Source organism: Neospora caninum, chromosome XI (assembly GCF_000208865.1).
Source record: "Neospora caninum Liverpool complete genome, chromosome XI".
NCBI lineage: Eukaryota > Apicomplexa > Conoidasida > Eucoccidiorida > Sarcocystidae > Neospora > Neospora caninum.
The window spans coordinates 109,165-119,176 of record NC_018397.1 but is presented as its reverse complement, the minus strand read 5'-3'; the positions used below and the strand labels follow the sequence as shown (position 1 = coordinate 119,176).

The 10,012-nt window shown below is 55.2% G+C and overlaps 1 protein-coding gene across 1 annotated transcript; it reads right to left on the bottom strand.

The window, feature by feature from the left end:
• Nucleotides 1-4,219: 4,219 nt before the first annotated feature.
• On the bottom strand, nucleotides 4,220-8,326 carry NCLIV_053260 (putative platelet binding protein GspB; the record flags this gene model as incomplete). Its single annotated transcript, XM_003884879.1, has 1 exon — nucleotides 4,220-8,326. The coding sequence occupies one exon, from the start codon at nucleotides 8,324-8,326 to the stop codon at nucleotides 4,220-4,222; it is 4,107 nt and encodes a 1,368-aa protein (XP_003884928.1).
• Between the last annotated feature and the right edge of the window lie 1,686 nt (nucleotides 8,327-10,012).

The window sequence follows — 10,012 nt, the reverse complement described above, 5'->3', positions numbered from 1 at the left end:
TTTGAGACACAGAGGGGCGGGAAAGGCGCGAACGGGGAGGAGACGGAGACACCTTCTCCGTTCTATATGGGCTCGACAACCGACGCGCGCTGGTTTTTCGCGGAAGGGAGAAACTCTAAACGGAGAACTGAGAAAGAAATCAGAACGCGTCGAGGAAAGAGAAACGAAAAACCGGGCCACCAGAGGAAACAGTGCCCCACGCGACTTGGCCGGTGACCTCGATCGCCCCGGCGGAGGAGACGCAGAGACAGGAAGGGTAGAGGAAAGGAAAGAAAGAAAAAGGAGGGCGAGCACAGGCGAGGCGAGGCGAGGCAAGGCGCCTTGCTCGACGAACGGAGAGATGAGAGACACAGCAAAGCGTAGCAAACGGGCGTTCTTTCCCCCAGCTATTTATGCGGTCGTTTCTGGAAACACGCATGCGTCCAGGAAAATCGCATACAAAAACCTAGACCCATGTTCTCCCGTATCAATAAATCCACGCCGTGCATGCCGACAGTGTAAGAAGAGAAGCTTTTGTGCGCTGGCAGGAACCGATTCTGGTACACAAAAAACCCAGAAAAATTGACGTCATCCTCAGCACCTGTCCACGTTGAAACCGAATGTTCTCTCGATGTGTTTTTCGGGTCTTCTTCTTGTCTTTGGGGAAGAACGTGGAAAAGTACACGACGGCGCGGCGGCTCCGAAAAGTCGACACTTTCCTTATCTCGCCCCGAGGCGCGGGTGTGAGAAACCGTTTCCGGAGAAAGAAACGAAACCGTCCGCTAGCCCCACCACAAACAAATCTCTGTCGTTCTTTACTCATTCTTTTCCATGCGGATGTTCTGTGTTCTTTCTCCTTCCTACGTTTTCCCCTGTGCTCCGAGCGTTGTGTCCTACCGCTTCGTCCTTCCTCTGTGCGTCTGTGCGCCATGCTGTGGGCTTTCCTCCGTCTCACTCTGTTGTTTTTCTTTCTGCCTCTCCTCAGTGTCTGTTCTCACTCTGTTTCTCGCTTGGGAGGTGTAGCGTGAACCGTGAGACGCACATAGGCTTCGACTCTTTTCTCGGTGACACACACCAGTCCCTACAGGCATGCTTTACGATACGGAAAGAGACTGGCAAATCTCTGTACTTCCTTTCACTTTCTCCTCCCTCTCTTCTTGTTCTTCCTTCCGGAGTTCTCTCTTTCTTCAGTTTTTTCTGTCGCTCTAGCTCGAAGAAACGGCCCGCAGGAAATCTCGCTGTTCGGCTCTTTTCCTCTGTAGCCCCCACCCCCCCCCCCCCCGAAAAAAGCAAACTGGATATAGTTTGAGAGAGCAGGAAAGAAAAGAAAGAGGCGGTGGTGGTTTTTCTCTGAGCAGATGGCAGATGCTGCATTTGGCCCTCGCGTAGCGAAGGATAAAACATATCTATAGGGGAGAAGGGCGAACAACCTACGCGCTACTTCGGCCAAAATCGGGTTCGGGAAACGCCCCGACGGCTCGGCAAACTGTTCGCACGCGCACTCTCATGCGCTCCACATTTAGTCTTTGCGGCCTCGCGCCCATCGCTATTCACGTTCTCACTCTGCGCACATCCCCGCACTGGCGTATCAGCCAAAATTCTGCAGTCTGGGATTCCGTCTCTACTTCCGCTTTGCGGTTCGCTGGACACACGTGCCTTCCAGGCCATGCACTGCACGCGTCCTTAGAAGGCTCAGTGGTCGGGCGTTGACATTTTCAGCATCTCTCCATTTTAAGCATCTATCTTCTCGTCTTCGTTTCTGTCGTATGCCCTTCGCATTACCCCTAAATCGCTTGTCTCTTGCATAGCTAAGCGTCACAAGGCGTGCATTGAGAATTAGGAGTAGCACGACGCTGAGGCGGTTCTAACGAATCGTGAATTAGAATGTGAGATTCTGTAGTAATGATTGTCCTGTCGTTCGCGCCAGGACGCACGTGTACCCTCTCAGCCAGTCAGTGCAGCTCAGATGCGGTGGATCAACCTTGAATTCCAGCCGTTTCAGACGTCCGTCCTCAAGTCGTTCCCGCAGACGTAGAAATTCTAGAAAGGATTCCGTCTTCTCTGGTAATTATCTCGTTTTCCGCCGGTGACCTCGACCTCACTACTTTAGACATCTTCCACTCGCTGCTAGCGCGTGTGTCAGCTATAAAAATTTCAACATAGAACGGCTCCTTCCCAGCAAAATTTGGTTGTTCCAGCCACGCGGTGTGCAGGTTGCATGCTGGCTCTCTCCTGTTTTTTGAGTTTGCGAGCAAGAGAAGAATTGCAACTCTCCGCTCACACACGAGTAGTGGCGCACATTTCTGAAACCTTCCCGCACTTCACAAAAACCGAAAGATCTACACGTCCTTGTTGCTCTTCTCCTCAATGAAGCTCGTGAAGTGTGGAAATCAGCCTCCGCCGATATGCGCTCGCGTAGTGCCGTCGGCCACGGGATGTGGCGAGACTGAGTTTTCGACGGCGAAACGGTCGCGCGGAATCTACCCTGGAAATAGGGAGTCCGCAGCGAACGGGAAGTGTTACGAAACGAGTAGTCATTCGGCTTTTTACATGTCGCTGGAGCGGACCGCATGTGAGGAAAGCGAGGGAGCAGCTGAACGACGCTGAAGGTAAAATCCGTGTGTCTTGGCCACCTCTGACTATGCCCAAAAAAACACTCGGAACATTCCTTGTGGTTGCGTGTTCCACTCTTCGCGAACACAGTTAACGAACCCATCAACTGCACACACATTCCGAACCCGTGGTCACACTCTTGGGCATCTTCTGCCAATGCCGACGAGGTAAGAGTCATCCGTAGGGAAGACAACCCGTCGGTACACTTGGAACGCAATCGTTCGTATTCTACCTTTCCTGTCGATCTTATGATGGTACGTTGATTAACGCCGTTTGGCAAGAAAAGGAGACGCGAAGCACCGTCACCTCTCACACTCGTTGCTCTGTGCACAGATACGGAAAATGAGGGACGAGGATGCCGAAAACACCGCAGTAACTGCCGTGAACGAGGCAACGCGCAAATGCCGCGTATGTCACAGACCGCTGGCAGCGCCACTGAGCACATGCACAACACATGTGACAAACGGGAGAGCACTTCCTACTCAGAGGTATACGCCTTGAAAGGCGTACGTTACGGGAGCCTTTTGCAAATCACCCGTTTACGGTGTGCCTGGGGGACTTTGCGGCACCACGCGAGCTTCTCCGTGAAGCTTTGTTGGGTACGTAGTTACTCACCGAGTGCAATTGTTTTTTCATGCTCGGAAAAGTTTGTGATCCAACAGAAGTTCTTCCGCATCGTCGGCGAAGGGGGAGACAACGAGCGCACACCACGCGTTCCCTAATGGTGGCATCGCGTGCATTGCAGCCTCCCCGCGAGGAAGACGCGAAAGGCGTATTCTGCTTGGACGTCTCGAGAGCCAGAAAGCAGCATATTTTTTGCCCGCGCCCGTCAGCCACATCGCTTTCCTTCCTTTGCTCACCACGTCCCGTTTCTTCTTGCACAGAAAGCGCCTCGCGTTTCGCGTTGGTGCGATGCTCGCTCGCATAGGCCGTCCCTTAACGCAGAACAGGGATCATTTGATAACCCGATTCATTTGTCGTCGTATGCAGTCGTTACGCGACACACATTCCGTTACCTCTGCACATCCACGTAGGCGGCGCGTAACGGGCATCCTCCGGAAGCATACGCTTCGTCAGGCGGCAATTGAAAGCACTGAGAGGGCTGCCAAAATCAAGGAAAGGATGGAGTGTTGTCGAACGGGGTTACTCCAAAGTTATGCGATACAGACGACCAAGTTCTTTCTGATTATGCTGTACACCACCCGACCCCACTCGACTGCTTTCTATAGACGGAGCCATTCTCGGCATGGAGCGTGTGGAAACACACTCAGGACGTGGATGGCCGTTTTCGACCCTTTCAGCTCTCCGCGAATGTGCCACAGCCGTTTGCCGCCACCAGTGTCCGGCGCGCCTCGATTTCGCTGCTTCCCTGACGTTTTTATCTTTGGTCCAGTTATTCCGGTGTTTCACACTCTAGGTGTCTTCACTTCTGATACTTTGTTTCCTTCTGCTAGCTTTGTTTCTTTCCCACAGACGCTCCTCGGTCCCCACCACGTTTCCGTTCCCTAACACTTCACCGCCTTTGACGCGGCCGACCTTTTTGGCGAGGGCCCTCCGCTAACAGCGGATTCGCGCGTCACAGTCGACCTACGCCAGAATCATCGGCTGCATGTCTCCGTTTTGTTCGTTAGGCGAGCGAGTCCGCCCGAGAGTTCGGGGACGTCATCCCTGCACGGGCCGGAAGGCTGGACGCTTTCGGATTCTCCGGAGCAGCCTGTCCACGTAACGCCCCTGTTCCCGTTAGGACCGTTGCTCCACGTTGCGCCATCGCGGCTTGCTCGGGGGGAACCACGAGCGTCGCAGTCGCTCGAGGGAACGCGAGCTCTCGAGATGTCATAAACACTGCGTGAGACGCGCGGACTTGTATCGTCCCCGACGATGCCTGTTTCCCGAAGCCTGCGGGGCTCGTCGACTGTTTGACTTTGGATTTCGTCTGGGCGTCCTTGTCAGCGCTGTCGCCTTTGCTGGAGTCATTGTCTTGCTTGGAGGCATCGTTTGTAAACTGCGCCTTCTTACCCGCATGCTGTTCCCTTCTCTGCAAGTCGGTCGCCGTTCTCACAGCGTCCGTTTCCGGGGCTGCAGCGGTCTTCCGCAGGAGATGACGACTTGGTTTGCCGTCCTTGGGTCGCCTTATTTCACGCTCTCTCTCGTTACCCTGGCTCGCCTGTTGGGTTGTTCGGACACTGAAGTCCTCCGCGCCCTCTCGCGGGCCGCCTGGTGCTCGTGCCGTCGACGCCTTGGACACTGAAGGCACAACCTGGAAACGATCGAGCGTCTTTGTCGGTTTCTTTCGTTTATCTTTCTGCCTCTGTTTCGCCGTTTTGTTTTGCTCCCTTTCAGGCAAGTCAGTGGCTTCAATCGGGTTGTCACCATCCGCGGGGGCCCCAGAGTTCTGTGCCGTCGCGGAGGGACTTCCAGGCAGGCGCGAGCGAGTGCGGCGCTCTCGGTCTTGCTCTCTTCCGTCCCCTTCGGTCCTCTCAATGCCTGATCGCAAGAGGACAGCAGGTGATACGTCACCAGTCCCGTCACCAGGCCTTTCAGTGGAAGACAACGGATGGGTCTGGTAGCTTTCACCCACGGTCGCTTTGTAGCTTCCAGAAGGTACTCTTGAGCTGACGCGGTTTTCATCGAGTCGCGCACCGGGTGCGGCGATTGCCTTATCTTCTCGAACATTCCTCATCGTCGAGACCGCTCCCAGTCCAGCTTGCCTTGCAGTCGGATGTCCTTCCTTCTTCAGTAACGTCGCTCTTATTGCTGCCTCTTCTTGTGCTTTAGCTTTTTCCCAGGCAACCAGAACGGGAAGTATTTTGTTTAGCTTTGAGGCTTGCCTTTCACCGGTGTCGCTTCCGCGTTCTTGCCCCAGGAGCCTTGCTAGGAGGCGCATGTCGTCGGTGTTTTCCTCACTCGCACCCTGCCTGCGGCCAGGATCCCTCCGTCTGCGGGAGTCTTCCTCTTCGTGTGCCGGCGTCCTGCTCTCTTCACCGTCAACTCGTCTGCTGGCCTTGGCACCACCTTGCATCGGACCGCTGTCCAGAGACGTGACCGGGCTATCGAGGAGTCCCTGCCTCTTGAATTTCCTTGCCGATGGATCTGCGTGAATTGCGTGAAGGAGACTAAAATCGAGGGCGCTTGAGCCGTCCTCGTGCTGCACCATATCCACGTACGGCGGGCAGTACAAGCCAAGAAGTTTATCAACACGCTGGTAGAGAGTAATGTCTGAAAACAGCTGATCGAGGCCTGGGACTCCCGACTGCTGGAACGCATCCTTCTGTATCTCGAAATATTCCACGAGACTATGAAAGGCATCTGAAACCTCCTGGGTCAGATACATGCCGACTGATTCTGCGTCTCTCCGATAGATTCCGGTCGAAAGCCGCTCTGCGTACATCTCCAGGAGATATCGAAACTTACGTGCCAGAATCCCCACCTTGAACACGGCCTCTCCATTCTTGGGCACTCCCAGACGCCTCAAAGCGAAGCCCAGGCCAGCAAGAGCAGGGACAAAGCTCGAGAATGGCCGCCCATCATCTGTATCCGACAACGCGGCAAGAGTCTCCGTGAGTTCTGCGTCTTGCTCGGCAACTCCAAGCAAATTTTGCTGCTGAGACTCGTCGGAAAGCGCAGAAAGGAAGGCCACAAAACAGTGAGTCCCTGGAGCAGAGGTACTTTTAAGTGGACCCATTCGAAATTTGGCAACTCGAGGCTGTTGCTCGGAGTGGGGCGTTTGTGCACTGCCTTTTTCAACCTGCGTTCGCAGCTGGCCACTATCCTGATCGGGCGTCTCGCCAGTAACAGCGTGGGGACGTGGAACGCTGTCACCTTCGCGTTCAGTGCGCTGGTGACGTTCCGTGACGGCTCCAGAGTCGGGTTCTTCTTGAGGAAGAATACTCGGCTGAGTCTGGTGCGTCTGGGAATCACGTGGAGAGGCCAAATGCTCATTTTCCCCCTGCTGGGAAGGTCCAGGCCCGAAAAGCCCGCTACCCCGTGGAACGTCACCTTCGTCAAGTTCCGGCGGAAGGGGGTTTGACGAGGATAATTCTCGCAGCACTTTTGCCGCCTTCTCAGCTTGGTCCCTCAGAAAGGGCTGAAGAGGAGACGCCCTCACAGGAAAAGAAGCTGGGTACTTCCCGTCAACACCTGGCAGATCCGTGGAAGGGATGGGCTCTCCGTCGCCAAACGTGGACAGGCGAGGCGGCTCCTCCGAGAGCACGCCACGATATGTGCCGATCGGGGCGTCTGTATTTGTCAGCCAAGTGGAACCGCTGACCGGTGCTTGGGCCGCTTCAGTGAAAGCGGGAGACGAAAAAAGCGGATATGCATGTTCGGTGAGCGGGGATGGAATCGCCGCAGAGGGCGAACTTGGCCGCAGAGACGAAAGGTCTGCCGGAACGTGGCTGGCAGGCAATTTTGGGAACTCGTCTCGCGGCTTCAGCTCGTACTCTCCGCTTTCTCTCGTGTCGCGTGGATGCCAAAAAGCAGGCTTCCCCTCAAGGTCCGGAGGTGACAGTCGGGGTTCACCGTAGTTGTTCTCGCTGTCTCTAGCGAGAAGAGCCAGCAGAGCGTCGGCGGAACCGCCGATGTGTCCCGCGAGGATCGGACTCGCGCCGCCTTGTGCATGCGGGTCTGGAGAAAAACTGCCTCCGCCTGCGTTTCCAGGGGTTTGCTGGAAAGAAAAAGGCAGAGTATTGGGGGATGTGGAATCCCGAGAACCTACAGCGAAATTCTGGCCGAATAGATCTGAGGTCAAAGGCGTTCGACGAGCGGCCTCGTCTTCAACGTTCGGTTTGAACAACGCCTCCATAGACGCCTTTGCCTTGTTCCACGAAGTCCGGAACGGTCCTGTTGTGTCTTGCTTTGCTCCTCTTTCATCCGTTTCACGTTGCCCGACGGCCGTTCTTCCTCCTGTCTCGTCGCCATCGGCCAACCCGAAAACAGGAAACGATGTTGACAGTTGCTCGGATATGGTTTTCAACTTGGAAGGGCTCGGCCCTGGCTCGCCGCCCCGGCGAATAAGATCACCCTGCGGACCCCCATAGTTTTTGCTGTGCGACCCATCGTGCAGCGGTGGCTGCCAATCGAGTCCGTCGGTGTGAACTGCTCTCCGCTTGGCGATTGAGCGCGAGCCTCGAGAGAAACTGTCAGCATTGTCCGGGAAATTCGCATCAACTCTGTCGTGGGGGCGCCGGCTCAGCAGAGGCGTGTTTTCAGTCTGTTTTTCCGAAAGCCGAGGAGACTCCTCAGCAACGGATCCTCTGCGAACTCTCGAGTGCTTCCTTGATTTCCGGAAACTGCCTTCTCGCAATTTCTTCGTCCGCAGAGCCTTCTGGTTTCCTGTCGCACTGTACGGCGCACCATCTCTACCGGGCTTTCGGGAGTGGACAAGGTGTTCTCCCCCCTTTTCAAAACCTACAGATCGTTCTTCAACAGAAGGAGCGGAAGACCGATCTCTCGCCTCGAGCCGCGTGGGCGAAGAGGGACTCGAAAAAAAATCTCTAGAAGGTCCATGTCGCTGCTTCCGCACTCCACGCGAACTCGCGCTGGCAGAATCGTTTGATGGGGCGGACTGTGTTCCTGTCGGGCCCGCAAACGCCGCCAACGAAGGGATCGGCGTGTACAAGAAGGCAAGAATCAGTAGGAAAACGGCGGTCTTACGCGGTGGAGAAGGCAGATACGAGGAAAGAAACGGGTCTGATGGCGACAATGAGAGTGTTACAGGGGGCCTCCCCCCCGCCATGGCGCCGAAGTGGCCCGGACACCGCCGGGGTGAAGGCCGGAGAAATTGAAGCACACGAGAGAGAGGGTCTTCCTTCCTACTTGACAAAAGGATTGCAAAAATCCCCCTTAAAACCGGCAGGCGACCGCGAGGGAGTATATGAGCGACACTTGAAGCGGACAATTGGAATAGTCGGCCACATGACAAAACACCGGGGAAAACCCTACCCCGACTCACCCGACATCGTGCTTACATGAAGCGAGGAGAGGGAATCACCCGCCACAGGGTATATACTGACCGTCGTGGAAGACAACTTGTGGGAATCACCACAGAAAGATGCAAAAAAGAATCCACTCGCCTTGACGCAAAAACGGAGAGCAAACGGACGCGCCACACACAGGCTTCCGTCGGCGGGTGATGCGCGATATACACCAGTCGATACTGGACGGCGTAGATACTTTGGAGGCGGCCCGGAGTATCCTCGCTTCCCCCCAGTTTCCCTACTCTGCGTTCATGTTCGGCGCGAGAAAAATCGTGTACGTTCAGTTGTTCATCTCGCTTTTTTCCGTCAAGAAGAAGCCGCAGAGAGTCGGTCTCCTCACATCACCAGGCATCGGATTCTCGAACAAACGTGTGCGCGGGAACGACGCGCATGCCTCTGCCGGTTGTTCTCAACGGGCGCGCCGTGATGGTTCACTTTCCTGCTCCCTTGAACCCTTCCGGACCAGGCGCCACCCGGTATTTTATTGCTGGCGCAAGGTTCCGTTCCTGTACAGCCCGGAACCGCGGACAAGGCCATTGCTGCTCACTTTTTAGCCACGAACGGAAAAACGCATCTAAAGGGTTGAAAAGTGCGGGCAGTAGGGGGAATGTTTGTTTGATCCAGTCGTGATTTCTGAGCTCTGGGTAGATTTAGAAGCAGCTGAGCTTCGGTTCAGAGGAGTGCGCCCCCAGAACTCTGCCCCAAATCCGCCCACCGAGTGCTCTACACTGCACAGATTAGAAAAGAGGGAGGAGAAGGGACGAACCCGTCCGAAAACTGCGAAAGAGAGAGCAGCAACTGTGGCATTGGGGTCCGTTGTCGAATCAAAATTTCCCTTCAATATCGCGTGAGTGGCTGAGTGTGTCAGGGGCCCTCTAATGAAGCCGTCGGGCCAGTACGAACCGGCGCGTGGTAGGGCCAAACATGCCTTGAATCACATGTTGACATGACAACCTACAGAACGGCGGCACCAATTACAAGGCTACACGTCCGACAGAAGGGGTACGCTTTGTGCCATCGGGTCTCGAAGAAATGCGGACAAGCGAGCAGTGCATCCGTGGAGTTCTGGGGAAAATGCGGGGGCCTACTCGATTCAGCAGCAACCAGACAGGGATCTACGGGGTGCTAGAGAGAGAGGCGTGGCAAGCCCGTTCATCGGCAGCCGTACAATCGAAAAAAGGCACTCAAGGAATCTCTGAAGCACACGTGGTTGACGAGTCCTCTCAACCTGGACGAACTCGAATTGCATTTAGGGGGTCATGACTTAGGTCAGGTGACTTGCTGTTTGCCTGGACATCGGAAAACTGTGGTTCGCTTTACACGGTTTCGGGTGTGAGAAGTCAAATCCCAAACGTCACTGATTTCACCCAAACAAATAGCCACATCCAGCTGAGCAAGTGCTTTTGCTGCTTCGCAGTGGTTTGTGTTTCTCTCGACAACTCGAT